The sequence below is a fragment of the Dreissena polymorpha genome, chromosome 2 (genome assembly GCF_020536995.1).
Source record: "Dreissena polymorpha isolate Duluth1 chromosome 2, UMN_Dpol_1.0, whole genome shotgun sequence".
In the NCBI taxonomy this organism is placed as follows: Eukaryota; Metazoa; Mollusca; class Bivalvia; order Myida; family Dreissenidae; genus Dreissena; species Dreissena polymorpha.
In genome coordinates, this window is record NC_068356.1 from 104,229,709 (window position 1) to 104,246,553 (window position 16,845).

The 16,845-nt window shown below is 35.7% G+C and overlaps 1 protein-coding gene across 1 annotated transcript in view; it reads right to left on the reverse strand.

Moving 5' to 3' along the window:
• Nucleotides 1–3,985: 3,985 nt before the first annotated feature.
• The window catches only part of LOC127868346 (lissencephaly-1 homolog), a 43,470-nt gene continuing 30,610 nt past the window's right edge, over nt 3,986–16,845 (reverse strand). Inside the window, exons 8-12 of the mRNA XM_052410031.1 lie at nt 16,455–16,557; nt 14,787–15,015; nt 12,362–12,460; nt 11,912–12,068; nt 3,986–9,372 (exon numbers count right to left, since the gene is read on the reverse strand). Of these exons, the coding sequence (XP_052265991.1) occupies nt 9,299–9,372; nt 11,912–12,068; nt 12,362–12,460; nt 14,787–15,015; nt 16,455–16,557 (662 nt within the window). The 3' untranslated portion in view covers nt 3,986–9,298. The remainder of the gene's footprint in view (nt 9,373–11,911; nt 12,069–12,361; nt 12,461–14,786; nt 15,016–16,454; nt 16,558–16,845) is intronic.

Here is a 16,845-nt window from a genome sequence, read left to right on the forward strand (position 1 = left end):
TAGTAGTAGTAGTAATAGTAGTTGTAGTAGTGGCAGTAGTAGTAGAAGTAGTAATGGTGGTGGTGGTGGTGGTGGTGGTGGTGGTGGTAGTAGTACTAGTAGTAGTAGTACTAGTAGAAGTAGTAGAAGTAGTAGTAGTAGTAGTAGTAGTAGTAGTAGTAGTAGTAGTAGTAGTGGTAGTAGTAGTAGTAGTAGTAGTAGTAGTAGTAGTAGTAGTAGTAGAAGTAGTAGTAGTAGCAGTAGCAGTAGCAGAAGCAGTAGCAGCATTACAAGACCAATACTTAAGAATGATCAAATGGGAAAAGGTAACCTAGCACTGGCAGTAAATATGGGGCTCATTTACAGGTCAGATTTTGAATCTCTGCTGTAAAATGAGATTTTGAATGAATTAAAGGGAGGCAAATCTGTAATAAAAAAACATGCATAAACCGTAGTTGTTTCCCTTGTTTGAACCATGCTAAATCCTTACAAGTTTGGAAAGAATTGGATGAAAAATTTGGACTTTATTGCATAAACACCATTTTCTCAATTCAAGGGGAGGTAATTCTGTACTTCATGGACCAATAATGCTCATTTTTTGTAGGGTTCGTGTCCTCATTGATATAAAGACACTGTGCAAATTTGGAAAGGATCGGACAAAAAATGTGGAAGATTTTTGAAAGTTTTCACAAAATAGGCAAAAACGAATAAACATGCAAAGTTCAACGAGCTCCTGCGGCCATGTTTTTTGAAGAATCAAATTTCTTTGAACAACTTTTTCAGGGGAGCCTTCAAAGGTCATCCCTGTGAAAATTTTTGAAAATCTGATGAGCGGTTTCTGACAAGAAGATTTTTTAAGGTTTTTACCATATATGGTCATGGCGGCCATCTTGGTTATGTGATCAAATTTTTTTAACAATTCTTTTGTCCCATGACCTAGGGATGCTCCACATGAAATTTAGTTGAAATTGGCTCAATGGTTTAGTAGAAGAAGATGTTTACAAATTGTTTACAGACAGACAGACAGACGGCCGGCCGGCCGGACGCCGGACGGTGAGTGATCACAATAGCTCACCCCGAGCTATCGCTCAGGTGAGCTAAAAAGAACATGCATAAACCATAGTTGTTTCCCTTGTTTGAACCATGCTAAATCCTTACAAGTTTGGAAAGAATTGGATGAAAAATTTGGACTTTATTGCATAAACACCATTTTCTCAATTCAAGGGGAGGTAATTCTGTACTTCATGGACCAATAATGCTCATTTTTTGTAGGGTTCGTGTCCTCATTGATATAAAGACACTGTGCAAATTTGGAAAGGATCGGACAAAAAATGTGGAAGATTTTTGAAAGTTTTCACAAAATAGGCAAAAACGAATAAACATGCAAAGTTCAACAAGCTCCTGCGGCCATGTTTTTTAGACGAATCAAATTTCTTTGAACAACTTTTTCAGGGGAGCCTTCAAAGGTCATCCCTGTGAATTTTTTTGAAATCTGATGAGCGGTTTCTGACAAGAAGATTTTTTAAGGTTTTTACCATATATGGTCATGGTGGCCATCTTGGTTATGTGATCAAATTTTTTTTAACAATTCTTTTGTCCCATGACCTAGGGATGCTCCGCATGAAATTTAGTTGAAATTGGCTCAATGGTTTAGTAGAAGAAGATGTTTACAAATTGTTTACAGACAGACAGACAGACGGCCGGACGCCGGACGGTGAGTGATCACAATAGCTCACCCCGAGCTATCGCTCAGGTGAGCTAAAAAGAACATGCATAAACCATAGTTGTTTCCCTTGTTTGAACCATGCTAAATCCTTACAAGTTTGGAAAGAATTGGATGAAAAATTTGGACTTTATTGCATAAACACCATTTTCTCAATTCAAGGGGAGGTAATTCTGTACTTCATGGACCAATAATGCTCATTTTTTGTAGGGTTCGTGTCCTCATTGATATAAAGACACTGTGCAAATTTGGAAAGGATCGGACAAAAAATGTGGAAGATTTTTGAAAGTTTTCACAAAATAGGCAAAAACGAATAAACATGCAAAGTTCAACGAGCTCCTGCGGCCATGTTTTTTGACGAATCAAATTTCTTTGAACAACTTTTTCAGGGGAGCCTTCAAAGGTCATCCCTGTGAAATTTTTTGAAATCTGATGAGCGGTTTCTGACAAGATTTTTAAATGGTTTTTACCATATATGGTCATGGTGGCCATCTTGGTTATGTGATCAAATTTTTTTTAACAATTCTTTTGTCCCATGACCTAGGGATGCTCCACATGAAATTTAGTTGAAATTGGCTCAATGGTTTAGTAGAAGAAGATGTTTACAAATTGTTTACAGACAGACAGACAGACGGACGGACGCCGGACGGTGAGTGATCACAATAGCTCACCCCGAGCTATCGCTCAGGTGAGCTAAAAAATGGTTTAAAAAAGTTATTTGGAAAAAGAAAACTCTTACTGGTGTGTTACATCCAATAACATTTAATTGGAAAAAACCAACTAAGTCACATGATTCTGCACCATGGTATTTGGCATTCAACACTGAATATTTGTCCTCTACCAAGTGTTTTTAAAATTGTGCCATTTAGGTAAAAACTGGCCCAACCCTGGGGGTAAACCTTATATGTTTATCATGGAAACTTAGGAACTTTTATGAAACAGCCAGGCAAAGAGGTTTGGTATTTGTTATGCAACACTGTACGGTGGGCCTCTACTTAGTTCAAATCATGCTCCTGGGGTCAGAATTGTCCTAACCCTAAATTAATCTGCTTCCCTTATACAAATGTTTGTTGTTTATTTGGTCACGAGTTTTGGGCTCTTTACTGTAGTGGATGTGGTGCCCACTTCAGGATACATGTCTCAATCCCCGCACAAGGGTGTTCTAAATATCTTTCTAGACACTTAAAAAGTACTTGTCCATCACAAACCCATTTTATTGAGCTAAATGAACAATGTTTAAACTTAACTAAAATATACGATTGTCATGTCCCTGTGCACTAAATTTGCCTGCCTTGGTATAATTGAAAGTACATGACCATCAGGATGCTAGACAGTTTTCCATATTTGGCTAGTGCCAAATTTTGTGAACCCTCTGTAATATTTGTTCCCAATCATTAAACTTCTGACAAAATGTGTTGTAATAGCTTTGCTGATATCTTAAATGGGTGCGGAACATCACAAAAGCTGCTCAGAACAGTCCAGTTACTTTGGATCTCGTGTGACATGAGGGCTTGTCATGCCCTCTTCTTAATTTATAATTGTATAGGCAATTAAAAAAATATAAATATATATAGAGATTATTACATGTCTAAATGTTTTTGTTATATATAAGTTGTATTTATAAAATAAGGGGACCTTAAAATATCACTTCATAGAAATCACCTCAACAGTATTGTATTCGGAAAGATGTAGGATGCTTCTGGAAAGTCAGTAAGGAAAGCCAGAGTTATTCTGCCATTCACAGGAAATATTGAACAACACTGGGATTTTCTTGGGTTTGATGATTGAATGATTTGATAAAGTCACACGGGCAGCTGACCAGCTTAAGCTTAAACTAAGGTACATGGCTTATTATATATATTATATGTATATTAGGATTGCAAACACCAAATGATACGTGCTGTTTTTGCAGCATTGTTAGGTATCACAGGGGTCAGTCGTTATGGAATATTTTATTTTATATACTACAAATAAAACATCCAATGTCATCAGTATGTTTCCATAATAGTGACTTGACCAACAATAATGCGATGCCAGTCAACAAAGACATTACTGATTTTAAGGTAAACAGGTGTGCAAGTTCAACAAACATCTCCGACTCACTTGCTGTAAGAACTTCTGCTGATAAAACCCATACACTGTTTACATTCAATGTAAAGTTGGCCATTTTGATCTGCGATATAACATGTGAAATTCGCATATCAGCTTTTTTTGGTGCTTGCATGAACTAGGAATAATTCCACATTGAAATCTTTGCAACAAAATTATAATAGAAAACCAAAATGCTTATAGCCATTTATTGACTAAATATATAATGATATTACTTAGACACAAAACCAAACTTGAAACTATCAAAGCCTCATTACATTGCAACAAAATCCACCACAAAGGGTGGACACTTCCATCCATCCAACAGAAAATCCCCTCACTTCAGTCTATTTTGAACGAAAAAGATAAGTCCTTTGTTAAAAATAAAGGACATTATCAAAATAGGTTTATGAAAAAAGGGATTTTCAAGCTGGGTATTGTTTAACATGGATGCCAATACAGAAATACAATTTCATATCCTTGCATATTGCTATATATCATTATATGTATTGGTTCAGCTACAGTTTACCATTTCTTTCAACCATTTTTTACAAGCATTCATACTGTGCATAATAAAATCTAGAATCCAAATAACACCACTGCATATTCAGTTCTAGAATTAAGCAATAAGATGGACCATAGAAGCAAAATAAATTACAGTAAGTAATGTATGGAAAACAGGATATATATATTATATATGGGCAGTGCTTTGTGAAAAGGGGGTTTACTGCATATGTGTAGTGTTGCTCCTGATTGGCCCGTCCAGTCAGCACATGCTAATCAGGGACAACACTTTCCGCCTTAACTGGATTTTTGCTAAAAGACTTTCTTTAAATGAAAAATACCATAAAAGCTGAAAGTGTTGTCCCTGACTACACAGGCTAATCTAGGACGACACTTCACGCACATTCATTAAACCCCCTTTTCACACTGCACAGCCCATATCATACAATGATCAACAATTAATATTATTTTGAGACCTTCCATAGTGGCACCATTTTGAAAACAGTCAATAAAATACATGTATGTCCAAGAGAAAAATCATACAGTACAACATATTTGTTTTTCGTTTTTTTCTGGCAAATTTTGAATGCAATCTTCAATAATCATATATAAAAATTCAAGTAGATTGACTATTCTTAAGCATATACCAGCAGACGATATGGTAAATGTACATCCAGGTCAATATGCATTAAACTTGTAAAATAATCCACACTACAAGTTTTTCAAAAGGATGCTCCTACTCAAGGTTTTAGTAATATATTTATGACAACACTAGTAATTAATCAAAAATGAAAGAGGCATGTTTTTTTGGACATTATTAAAATTACTCAACTAATAATTCACTTTGATAATGTCAAGAATGATGTAACCTGTACAGCAAAACAGTGGATAACCAACATGTATTGCACATGAATTGATACAAATCTATCTAGTTAAAAAACAATACACAGCACAAGCAATATTCCTTGAAAACAGAAGCAGGAGTGTAAACCATGTTCACCGCAGTCTTTTAAGCCAAACTGACACTTCAAATGTTATACGCTTTAACATAACATGGCTTAGGAGATTGCAGTGAACATAAACAGTCTCATTCATTTAACTACTGCATATACTAAATATATTTTGCATGCAGCCCATCAAGGTATCACAGATGTATCATTGAATGAATGAACAGGTTTTGCTTTAGGCCAAGCATCATTACAAGCAATTCCTACTGCCAAGTTTCAATGCCAAGCTACCAGTACATACAACCTTTTCTGTATAGTCTGTATTGGTATATTATTAAAATCATCAACTTGTGCACACCATAGTTTTATCTTTCTGAAGAGATTATGTTAATATCACTTTATGTCATAATATGAAAGACTTGAAAATGAAAACATTTGGTGGTTGCAAATGAAAAAGTACACATTGCCTCTCACTTTGGTAAATAAATATTATATATAGGAATACATACATTAGTTTATACACAAATAACATTTAAGGAAAAATTAAATTAATTGTTTATGACTAATTACTAATTTATTACTACACATTCACACATTTGACAGAAAATACCAAAAAGTGTCTAAACTGAACAGATGCCCTCATTGCCCACTTTCGGTCCCGAACTCTGCTTTTGTCACAAACAAGCCTTTAATGGCCAAATCTGATTTTTAACCTCCACACGTGACCTTGAGGTACTGAAAAGGTTGAAACACTAAACAATTCAGTGTCCTTATGCGAGTTATATTTAAAAAGGATGATGAATGACAACTTTACAATCTGGACAGACTGTTTTATAGCCAACATTGACCTTGATCTCTGAGGTAGGGGACAGATTTCACACACATAACACTTTCTCATCATGGTAGTAGTTTGTGTCAAGTAATTTTAAAATAACATGAAATGTGAAAGTTACAGTGAAAACAAGCTTTTCTACTACCGCATTTGACATTTGAATTTTAAGGGTAACCTTGACTTTCTTCGTAGGTAGACAAAGGTTATAGATGAGATGATATGTAATATTAGGATTGCATTTGTTCCCAGTTATTCTTTAATCCATCAATATATGGAAAGGTTATTCTAAGACAGGAATTTTCAAGCTGGTATATGGTCAAATTTGCTTATTTACATATATGTGTGACCTTGAACATTGATATTAGGAGATGGGCCTGACATGCAACACAATTTGTTATGATGGTGGACAGTTTTTAAAATCCAATAATAAATGACATATTTATGGCTGTGAAATGACACAGGCCTACAGACGGACGGACAGTCTGACTACTACATGCCGCCTTCTTTGCAAGGGGCATAACAATATTGCACTGTTGATGACTTCATTTTAAGTCAAAATATCTCATAGTAATGGATCCATTTGAATTTTACCAGATCTCCCACCCCCAACCCTGCCAAGGTTCCAATAAGAAATTACAAATGCTTGCTTCAATAATATCATGTGAACCATAGTTTGGACGGATGCAAAATATATCAATATAAGCAACAGAAATAAGCCTTCATTATAACAGCAGCATTCAAACTGTGCATATACATAAATTTCATTATAATAGCAGCGTTGGAACTGTGCATATGAATAAACAGCGAATCTTTAAATGTGCAATCCAAAACCGAAAAATACCTTGTTATGATTAATTTCAAAAGCAGTAAAACTTCAGAACATGGGCATTTACATAACAGTCTTGTCAGATCAACAACTTATGTTTATTGTCTAAGCATTCACATAGAACATACTAACTATTGATGCCGCCATGAAAACATTTTCAGAAAAGTAATTAACATTTTCAAAGCAGGAAATATCAATGTGACATTCAAATACACAATAAATGTTTAGATGCTAAAAGCACAACGTGGCCATAAATATATATGTGCAATTACTAATATTTCATCGTCGTAATAAAGTTGAAAGATAATCAACTTAATCAACACAAGAACTATGTGATTACACTTTGTTTAACAAAACAAATATCACAAAGTGATTCCTAACATAACACATCAAGCATTATACACAGTTGAAAGTATACAAAACTAAATAAAAGTACATTCCCAAAGTCACGCACGTGAATTATATGGCATATTATTTTACAAAGTAACATACATAATCAATAATAATACCATTAACAAAACTTAATAAATATATAGCATATTGAATAAGATAACCTCAGAAAACATGATAAAGTTCAGGTAGCCACATTGAATACCACAGTCACACACGGGAATTGAATATGTCATCACAATATCCTGACAATATGTACTACCACTTTCTAAATTGGCTTTTAAAATAAAATGAGTCGGGTTCTGAGAAAACTGGGCATAATGCATGTGCGTAAAGTGTCATCCCAGATTAGCCAGTGCAGTCTGCACAGGCTAATCAGGGACGACACTTTCTGCCTAAATTGGATTTTTTCATTTAATCTAAAAATGTCATAAAAGAGGAAAGTGTTGGCCCTGATTAGTCTGTGCGGACTGCACAGGCTAATCTGGAACGACACTATGCACATGCATTAAGCCCAGTTTTCTCAGAACACGTCCCAAAGCAGTGATAACCTACAAACAATGCATTATGTCTATGCATCAGTCTCTTCTTCAGGTGGAGTCCTCCTTTCAGGAGATGTTTAGGTGCTGTCCACAACATCTTCCGGAGGTGCGCCAGACACAAGGGATCACATCTCAACCAGCCACTGATTAGCTTTTCACTGCTATTCTCTGATCTGCCATAACCATTTTAAGGCCGATTCTGCTTACCTGCAGACATCTGCTGTGACCTTGCCATTCCAGTGATGCACATGTTGAATATAGTGGAATATTATGACGTTTTATTGATGTCAATGGCAAATTAATGAATTAACATAATTGTCTGTTTAAAATTGAGCACTTAGTTTGAAGCAGCAGAGAAATAAAAAAAATTCTTAATAGTTAAACCTGGTTTTATAACCACATCTTTCTTTCAACTTATAATACTTATTTATGACAATTAACAACGAGTAAAGGATTACACATACAATTCTACTGCTTGTCGAAAAAACAACAACAACTTGAAGTCAGTTGAGTTTTAGAAACTTCATCAAAAAGAGTTATTTCCATCAAAACATAATGATCTGCTCATTAATTTCTTCAATAAAAGAAGAAATAAGCTTCGTTTTGAAACCAATTTCCAACTTTTTATTTTGTAACAACATATGGTTAATCCAATACTAAGATTGTATAAAAATCTAAGCTTTTAAAAATAATAATTTGTGATTGATGAATAACTAATACAAACATTTGTTCTGGAAATCAATTGCCTTAAATTATACATAAGAAGTGTGACTTCTTCTACAGTCATTTTAAAATGCTTAATTTCAGCTTGTTTACAGTTACTGTTGTGTATGTAGTCAGTGATACTTGCATCAACCCTTACTGTCCCTAGCACTCAGTCATCCAGATAAGTGGCAAGCAGACATGAATACACTTATTAAAAACATTCACAAAGAACACTGGTTAGCAAGAAACAACACTGAAATCATAAGCCTTCCAATATCAGCACTTTGAAGATATATATAAAGCTGAAGACATATTATAATTAACACACAACAGAAACAAATGCAGGACTAAATGCCGATGTACACTAATTGACTTCAGCTGACAGTCGAGCATACAACACACAATGCACCTATCTTGGCTATGGTTAACATCAATTTCTCTTCTTTTGTTGAAATTTTTTCTCGGTCCAGTAGAATGACCTCTGAAACACTCAGCTCAAACAGTCTTTACCTCATCTTCCATTTCTATTTTCTTATTTCATGAACACGAGAAGCTTCCAAGATAATTAATATCATGCCATTTGGGGCCTCAGTCTGATACTAACGCTGATCAAACCCCTTTACACCAGAGGTCAGTGTTTTCAAGTATTATGTGCCCAGTTGTGGGATACAGTAGAAGCTTCTCACTAGGGTCGGGGGAAGATGTAACACAAAGAATGCTAGCTGATGTTTTGTAGCTGGGAATATTTGCCATGGGACTGCTTTAGCGACATTCCCATACCTTCACTGTCTGATCTACGCTTCCAGATATCACATATGGGGATGTCCGATGCATATCTGAAAAAATCATCATAAAGCACCTACTTTTTTAAAATAAAAAATGATGTTTTTTTTTAAACACAAACTCCTTCATGTTTTCCAGAACATTCTATGAGTTTCTGTCCTGTAATAGTTATATATATAAACTCTGACAGTGATTTTCTATCCTGTAACAGTTATATATCTAAACTCTGACAGTGATATACAAAGAACGTAAATAGTTCAAATTGATTTAATTAAGCATAAGTTTGAGTACATAGTAAACAAGCAAATTCGTTAATTGATATCCCCCGCCAATATGCTTCTGGACACTCATACCAAGTTTCAATGAAATCCGCCAAAGCACTTCCAAGATATGGACTCTTGACACACAAAAAACATTTGTTCAAGATACCATGGGCCATACCTCTGTAATTATCCGATGGTGTACAATGCCTTTGGTGTGCATCATCCTATTATCCATATACTGTGAAACCATTATTATTCGTCCAACATTAATGTTCGCCTTTTTCGTCCTTCAACCGATAGACGAATTCAAGATCCTAACGAACAATCATGTCCCATATTTGAAACAAATAAGACAGAATTACCGTAGGCATGAGGCATTTAAATCCAGCGTATCCACGCATATACACAGGGCTCGAAATTAACACTCGCACACTCGCAAAATGCGAGAAAAAAAGATTGCAAGGTAAGTTATAAGCCACTAGTATTTTTTGCAAATAAAGAAATAGTGAAAATAAACGAGATATATTGCTTAATGCGTTTGACAGCGTGAATGCTAAACCGTAGGTCAATTTTTTGAACGTCCGAATACCCATATGCGGAAGCGCGCACCTTGTTTGTTGACTGGTATACTTATAATACAGATACAAAGATGGTATTGATACAAAGAACATGAAACAGTCGACTATTCACACTCAAGTTAAATCCGGTTTTGACACAAAGGGGTGTTCATTATACAGTGTACTGACATTTCCTGTAAAACGCGAATGCAATAAGGCTGTATCGAATACGTCGACTTCGTTTAGGTATAATAGTGTTGATTAGCGCTAATTGTTAACAACTTTATTACCCGTTGTGTGTATTGTGTTTTTCAGGGGTGTTGCAGATTATACAGCCTACACGCGGCGAATCCGGATTAAAGACAATACTATTAAATGCAATTAAAATATGACGATGTGTGATCAACACCTGACTGAAATATATTCTGCGCTTTGTTACAAATTAATAAAGAACATTTTGATTTGTGTTTGGTTGTTTGGTTTTAACTGCATCTACTATTTTTGTACATATACATAAAAACCCGTACCTTTTTTTATAACAAAAACGTTTTTTTTATAGATTTAATACTGTTGTTTATCAATAAATGCAGCGTTCCATTCAGAAAAAAAACACTTAACAAACTAGACCCTCTTTCGTATAATAGAACAAGTTTGATAACTGCATTGACCAAATTTTAATGAAACTAAGGTCATTCAGACTAAATACCATACTCATGAAAAATGCACAAATGTTAATTTTGTTTTATTTGTGAAAATGGAATTTATTTAGCTTTATTTGCTTCGTACTGTGCTTTTGCTGACATTATGGGCTAGGTCTGCGGAAAAATGCCTGGATGCCTTTGCTACACCATTATCGATAGCATAGCGAGCAATCCTGGCACGGATTTCGTCGTCATAATTAAAGTACTCGCCCCGCTTTCTTTTCCGTGATTCTGTTACAAGAACCTTTTCTACAGCATCGTTAGCAGCCTGAGTTGTGACTGCTTCTTTTTGTGATGCAGAATTAGCAGGATCGGGTAGACCTGGGACAGACGATGAACGGGTAGGTTTAGGATCTGTTTTTAGCCACATTAACAGTGACATATCAGACAAATTACTGTACTTAAAAATGATCAAATATTTACGATGCAAAACGCTTGAAACTTTAATGAAATATGACCAAAATAATTTGCTTACGCTAATTATAACCCATAATGTTCGCACCTTCTCTAATTGGTGCCGATAAAGGTAAGATTGTATCAGTTTGACCGTGATAGTAATGGAAAAAGACTAATTGGCAATTGGCTTTCGTTGTTTAAAACACTCGTTAACGATTATTCAGTCCCACTTATCCGCTAATCATAACAAAGAACGTGTCAATGACATAAAATAATAAGGGACAGTTACTATCACCTAAACAGACTTGTTAATTGGCATATGCCAAACAAGGCCCACCTCCTGCAAGTGACTACCAAGTGTCACCTCTCTTTCCCCAGCACGATTTTTTCGCAACCGCGTATTACATGTATTACAAACAAATCGGACGTTTTTTTTTGTTTTTTTTTCAAAACCAGAAAGGGACGAATTTAAGAGCAGACGAAATAGTCATTTTTATAAAAAGGGCGAAATTTTGTGCCGACGAAAATAAATGGTTTCACAGTATATACTCATACCAAGTTTCAATGAAATCCGCCAAAGCACTTCCAAGATATGGTTCCGGACGGACGGAAAGACACCAAAAAAATATCCCTCCGCCTATGGCGGGGGATAAAAATAAAACTTGTGGACATTACCAATGGAGGTCACAAAGTGTTGGTGTGCCTCCAGTGTCTTCTGGTTTCTCTTGTTTTTAACATCCCACACACGTATAGTCTTGTCATCTGATGCACTGATTATGAACTTCCCACCGGAATGGAATACAAGACCACGCACCCAATTGTCGTGACCGACCTTTGATTTAACACAAAACTTTTGATTTACATGTAAATATTATTCAGCAAGTTCAATTTGTAGAATAAGTTGGACAAAATTCTATACTGATATAAAAAATTTGGGCTCTTTATTTTGCATGGCAGTTTCTCATATCCAAATTTCAGAATGCTATAATGTCATTACATTTGTGTTTATATACAACACATTATAAATAATTAATATAAATCTGGAAATACGTATGGACAATTATTTGCAAGGAAATTAACATAAATGTATAAATAGCAGACATGATAACGATGCATTTTCCTCACCAAAGTGAAGAGACATAATCCAGTGCTTATGTCCCACATTTTGATTGTCTTGTCTCTCGACCCAGACACCAGGAATGGACCACTTCGGCTCTTCTTGTTCTGCGAGATGCAAAGGATAAACACTTCAAAGCACATGCAGGTGTTTTACATACACTACAAATGGACATATTGGCCCATCATGGAACATTTCTGAGACTTAAGACTAAGAATATTGTTTCATTTAAACGTGTCAACAATTGCTTTAATTTTTAGTCAAACTTGACATTTACCACATGTAATTAAATATTTGTTCATTAAGGAAATTTTATTGCTGACATAAGCATCATTCATAGCCTGTATATATTCTATGCAAACAAGAGGGCCAAGATGGCTCTATTTCGCTCACCTGAGAGAAGTCGTTTCATTCAATCTTTACCAAACATCAAACTTGACCTAGATATTGTCCAGACAAACATCCTGGTCAAGTTTCATCATTATTGAACCAAAACTCAGGCATATGGAGTGATTTTGTTTTTGTAAGATTTGACCTGGTGACCTATAATTTGAGTTGAACCCCCTTACCAAACATCAAACTTTGCTTATAAAGATAAATATTATGACCAAATTCATACCATCCGAAACAAAATTGTGAGCTCTAGAGTGATTACAAGGATTTTGTATAATATAATGAAAATTTGGACAATCTAAAGGCAATAATTATGTGATATATATTAAACCAATCTTTTCACCAAGTTTCATGATGATTGGGCAAAAAATTTGATTTCTAGAGTGTTCACAAGCTTTTTTTACTGTATAAATATGAGAAAACTGCCCCCCCCCCCCTCGTCCCCGGCAGCCATGTTATTCAACTGACCGGAACCATTTTCAAACTCAACTCTCATATCAAGGAAACAAATGTTATGACCAAATTTAATGAAAATTGGGCCAAAAATGTTACTTCTAGAGTGTTCAAATGTTTTCACTATATACATCTAGAGACAAATGCCCCGCCCACTGGTGGCCATGTTTATCACCGATCTGGACCATTTTCGAACTCGTCCGAGATATCAATAAAACCTATGTTTTGACCAACTTTCATGATGATTGGGGAAAAATTGTGTCTTCCAGAGTGTTTACAAGGTTTCTCTATAGCGAAATAAGGAAAACTGCCCCGCCCACTGGCGGCCATGTTTTTCAACGGATCGGAACCACTTTTGAACTCAACCAACATATCATTAAGACAAATATTTTGACAAAGTAACATGAAGATTGGGCATAAAATGTGACTTCTACAGTGTTTACATTTTTTTTATATTTTTTTTATACCTAGTAACCTAGTTTTTGACCCGGCACGACCCAGTTTCGAACTCAACCGAGATTTAATTGGGACAAAGCTTCTGAACAAGTTTCATGAAGATCAGACAATAAATGTGGCCTCAAGAGTGTTTACGAACAAATGTGGACGGACAACGGACAAAGACCGGTCACAAAAGCTCACCTGAGCAATCAGGTGAGCTAAAAAGAATTGAGTCGCGTTTTGAGAAAACTGGGATTAATGCATGTGCGTGAAGTGTCATCCCAAATACGCCTGTGCAGTCTGCACAGGCTAATCAGAGACGACATTTTCCGCTTGTATTTTATTTTTAGTTTCAAGGAAGTCCATCCTTACCAAAAATCAATTTTTGGCGGAAAGTGCCATCTCTGATTTAATAGCCTGTGTGGACAGCTAACAGGCTAATCTGGGATGACACTTTCCCCACATGCATTAAGCCCAGTTTTCCTCAGAATGCGACTCATTTTTTCTTGGTTCTAAAACTATTTTTTATTATCAAGTCTTAGAATGGGTTGGTGAATACAAGTCCAGGCACAGGAAAATATCATGTGGAACAAAAATATTCTACATTGATCTGAATAAGTGTTCAATCCAAAGTATTTTTTAGAAATTCATTTATAAACAAGAGCTGTCACCATAGGATGACATATGCCCCTTATAAACGCTTTGATAGAAGTTATGAGCCTTTTTTGAAACCTAAATGCAGATTTCGAAACCTTCACGCAGACCCTAAGTTCAAGGTCAAGATCACAGGGGTCAAAATTGTTGTGCGTATGGAAAGGCCTTGTCCATATAAACATGCATACCAAATATGAATGTTATATCTCAAGGGACATAGAAGTTATTAGCATTTTTCGAAACCTAAACGCAAAGTGTGACGGACAGACATACGGACGGACGGCCATTGCGATCACTATATGCCCTCCTTTGTGGGCATAAAAAAGTAGGTTATTCTTCTCTGCAATGTAGCACCATGTCAAATACTTTTGTACAACACTAATACAGTAAAACAAACTTATGTAAATTACAGATAGTAAATATCAGGTTAGATTTTAGATGGGGCATTTTTTCCCTAATGAAGGTATTTTAATGGAATGACAGATTTTGTCTTACATCTACTCCAGCTGCCTCATTGATGGCGGGGTGGCCAGACTCTGGGGCCCAGGCCAGGCACTCCACCACATGCTCGTGTTCACGCAGCTCTGCCTTGCACTCCTTGGTGGCCACCACCCATACACGCAGGGTCTGGTCGTTGGAGCAGCTGGCCAACAGGGAACCATCCTGGTTCACCCGCACCATCCGAACCCACTCACGATGACCAGTGAAGGTTTTTACACAATACCTGCCAAGTGTCAATTTGTAGTGGCTAGTACTTGTTGTAAACAGTTAAAATTTATGTACTTTCTATAAATACATAAATGTGCAATTTTATTCAAGTCAGTAATTGAGATTAACAGTTTAACAAGAGCTGTTAGGACAGCGCGCTCCACTATTCGAGTGCTTGACATTATAGCGTAAGCCATCATGGGGAAATTGTTCATATTCAATAATTTATTAGACGATCTTTAAAAATGGGTGTGTGAGAGGGGGGTTTAATGTGGGAAGGGGTAATGTATTAGATGATGTTTAAAAAAAAAAACACATTGGGGAGGGAGGTGGGGGGGGGGGGGGGAAGGGATTCTGGGTAGGGGCGTGGGGTATTGTTTGGGTGGAAAACATTGTGGTATTCAGGTAAGTGTTGTTTTGTCAAAGTAATAATAACATGTGATCATAAATAAAGAAGTTATGGCAATTTAAGCAAAATGTTCAATTATGTAAGTGTAAAAGGGGCCATAATTATGTCAAAATGCTTGATACAGTGGTCTGCTCTTGTTTATAGGTTGGGGTCATGTTGGTAAACAAGTTTGCAACATATAAAAGCAATATGTCAAAGGATATAGGAAATATTTGGGGTAGTACGCAAACTTTAATATTTTATCAGTAATATGCATATTCTAAGTATAAAAGGGGCAATAATTATGACAAAATGCTTGATAGAGTTGTCTGCTTATGTTTATAGGTTGGGGTGATGTTGGTAAACAAGTATGCAAAATATAAAAGCAATATGTCAAGGGACAATGAAAATAAATGGGGTAGTACGAAAACTTTAACATTTGCTGCATATTCTAAGTGGTAAAGGGGCCATAATTATGACAAAATGCTTGATAGAGTTGTCTGCTATTGTTTATAGGTTGGGGTCATGTAGTTAAACAAGTATGCAAAATATGAAATCAATATGTCAAGGGACGATGAAAATCATTGGGGTGGTACGAAAACTTTAACATTTGCACGCTAACGCAGACACTAACGCTAACGCAGACGGTCACGCCAACTCCGGGGTGAGTAGGTTAGCTCAACTTTATATATTTCATATATATTAGTCAATCTAAAAATGAATACTTTTTTCCTAAATATACTGTATATATAATATAAATAATTTGCTACCTTATGATGTCACTGACCTATCTTCACTTCTACATGCATAATCATAATGAAATAGAAGAAGCATGTATGACCTTGTTATACTAAGGCAGTGAATTATGCACAAAACTAACAACCCTAAAACTTCACCAGACACTGCATTTGTTTCCAACATGTTCAGCAGCATACCAGTAGGAAACACAAAGACACTTTTGTATTATACATGTAATTGTTTGAAAAATTGCTGAGATAATTGATATTTGATAGCTTCTTGAAACATGCAATATATACTAGGTTAAAGTTGAAGGTTTCATAACATACCCTGTTGACACCTCCCACATCTTAATTGTTTTATCTCGTGATGAGGAGACAATAAAATCACCGCTTGGCATAAATGATACGCTCGAAACATTGTGATCATGGCCTGTTGACAAAAGGAAAATTTGTATTAACATTATACTGTAATACAATGCAAAAACAGAAAAATGTTATGCTGCTTATACTTTCATGATAAATGTTTTGTAAATATGGTATATAAGAAAGTAATTTATGCTGGCAAGTGTTTAAATGGTGAAAAAAAAACCAAAAAAAACGTATATTGATCATACTGCAACTAGATATTTGTTGTGATAATGAACCATACACAAGCTGGAAAAACAACAAACAGATCAACAAATCAGTTACTGTTAATCACTGCCACATGGTCCATAGT